Genomic DNA, 2,374 nt, shown 5'->3' with positions numbered 1-2,374 from the left:
GCGTAAACTTTCTGTATTGCAGCATCGTGGAGCGGGGCTCGGGGGCGGCGCGCGGTCCGTCGTCTCCGGGTCTCAAAATCCGCCCAGGAAAACAGCCTTTCCTTGTGCAGGAAGGAATGTCCTGGGGGCTGAGAAGGGCCGCTCCTTCGGGGTGGGCACGGGCCCCCGGGAGGGCGCCGGTGGAAAGGTAGGGACACAGGGCGGACAGTTTCTGGGATCAGAGGGAATATGCCTCTTTCAGGGACATCTGGAGATCAGCGGGCCCGCATTCCCCCCCCCCAGTAGGTAGTTTAGGGTACACCTAAGGTGAGGGCTGGGGGTCCCCCCAACTCTCCTGGGTAGTAGAGCTCTGGTGTTGCTTTAGGTAGGATCCTGTGGTACACACGCAGTGAGGGGGGTGAATTGGAGGGAAATAGTGTCCAAAGTCACTAAGGAAAAGGCAATATAAGAAAATGAAAAAGGCAGGGATGACAGTCTCAATCCTGTGCCACGCAGTTAAAAGACCGGTTTTGCTGATGTGTTCATTATAGTACATGTTCCGTAGTGTGATTCCATAAAAACAGGCAAAACAGAGGAAAGAAAACGCCAAGCATATGCCTTGACATGGATGGCTGTTTGCCTGTGTGTTTGTGTGAGTACAGAATTATGGCAAGTTAAAACAAGGTTGTGTTCCATTTAAACACACACAGTAACAACAAGTAATGTCTTCATCTTAAAACAGATGACCAGGCAAGACAGCGAAGTGATACGTTTGACAGAGTTTCTCAGACGCTAATACCAAGGCCCAGATATTTCCCCGGGAATCCTTGTTAGGCAAACCTTGGTAATAAGCTCCTGTAGTGAACCTGAGCTTAGGAAGTCACGGGTGGATCACACCCTCCTTTTCCCAAATTCATCTGAAGTGGAAACAGGATGATACACCTAATGGAACTTACAGCTGTCAGATGATTGGGCAACAACATAAAAATGAACAAACAAGAAAGTAGAAGGGGAAAAATCAGAAACTGTGAAGACGACTTGAATACATTCCTAGTTTTCAGCTTTGTAAAAATGTTCAGTGAATCAAGACTAGAAGTGAAACAGAAGTTGAGGTTACAGTGGTCTTTGCAGATTTACTGTTAAGTTACAGATCAATCTCTTTTTGATACTGAAACAAAATGACTCAATAAAATGCTTATAGAAATCGCCTTTGTCAGACGAATAATCCACTTCTGGAAAATACTAAATCTTAAATGAAAGTCAAGGTTAGAGGATATTAATTGTAGAGCATAGAAAATGCCGAGGACGGGGTCTCTCTGTAGTACAATATATATTTATAAGGAACAGTTTTATCCTACTGCCTGGTGCCTCCAGCCACATTGATCTGGTTTCCTGTTTTCCCTCTCCCTCCAGCCATAGGATTGGCTTAAGTGTTTATTTTCTAAAATACAACAATATCGGCAATGTGTTAGGATCAGTCCTGAAGTCCTTTTCACTGTTTGCTTCCCCTTTTCATCCTTTTACCTGCTGTCACCTCTGTTCCCTTAGAGATGTTAGCAAAGCCATTCATCCACATAGGGCCCCTTAGAAACAGTGGGGGCCCTGAAACCTACTGTCAGGTGACATTAAGATGACAATATTGCCCCCTTAGCCTTGAAGCAGGCCTCTGCCTAAGAAGTTTGGGTCTCATCCATCCTTAACTAGCAAGCATTACGGCCAGAAGCCATTCCTAAGGTTTTCTGATTTGTACATTTTGAATCAGTTTGTCCAAGCCCTGAATCCACTGGAGCAGTCCCTAACAATAAAATTAATCTGATTTGATATCATTTTATCTTTAAATTATGTTGGTATAGAATGTGATCATTTCAGTGAATACTAATAGCTCTTTCTAATTGTTCTTTTCTGTTTCAGTTGTAGCAAGTTTAATCATCCTCCATTCGTCTGGGGCAACCAAGAAAGGAACAGGTGTGTTTCTTTGGAAAACTGCATTATTTGCATTTTCTTTCTCCCCCCCATATGCTTGATATTCCAGAATATCCGAACATTCTATAGTGTGTATAATTGATTGGTTTTGACTAAGACAACATTTAGAAATTAATTTACTAATGGGTATTATAAGAATGTCCTCTCTATTTTTAGTTTTATAGAAAATTGGATGATGGCTCTTTTTAAACATTTTTTTTTACAGAAAAGCAAGCCACCTCAGAAACACAGAAGTCGGTGCAGTGTGGGACTTGGACGAAACATGCAGACGGAGGCACCTTCACCTCTCCCAACTACCCCAGCAAGTACCCCCCTGACCGAGAGTGCGTCTACATCATAGAAGGTGAGGGGCCGCTGCCGCCTCTGCGATGTGGGTGGACAGTGTGCAGACAGTCGAACGGAAATGGGCTTT

General features: G+C 44.0%; 1 protein-coding gene across 1 annotated transcript in view; it reads left to right on the top strand.

Annotated features, from left to right (window-relative positions):
* Positions 1 to 544: 544 nt before the first annotated feature.
* The window catches only part of NETO1 (neuropilin and tolloid like 1), a 90,143-nt gene continuing 88,313 nt past the window's right edge, over positions 545 to 2,374 (top strand). Inside the window, exons 1-3 of the mRNA XM_019632258.1 lie at positions 545 to 631; positions 1,891 to 1,944; positions 2,168 to 2,305. Of these exons, the coding sequence (XP_019487803.1) occupies positions 604 to 631; positions 1,891 to 1,944; positions 2,168 to 2,305 (220 nt within the window). The 5' untranslated portion in view covers positions 545 to 603. The remainder of the gene's footprint in view (positions 632 to 1,890; positions 1,945 to 2,167; positions 2,306 to 2,374) is intronic.

This window comes from Hipposideros armiger, unplaced genomic scaffold (genome assembly GCF_001890085.2).
Source record: "Hipposideros armiger isolate ML-2016 unplaced genomic scaffold, ASM189008v1 scaffold_1112, whole genome shotgun sequence".
Lineage (NCBI taxonomy): Eukaryota > Metazoa > Chordata > Mammalia > Chiroptera > Hipposideridae > Hipposideros > Hipposideros armiger.
Note: the sequence above shows the minus strand (reverse complement) of the source record. Positions and strands in the feature narration are given on the sequence as shown.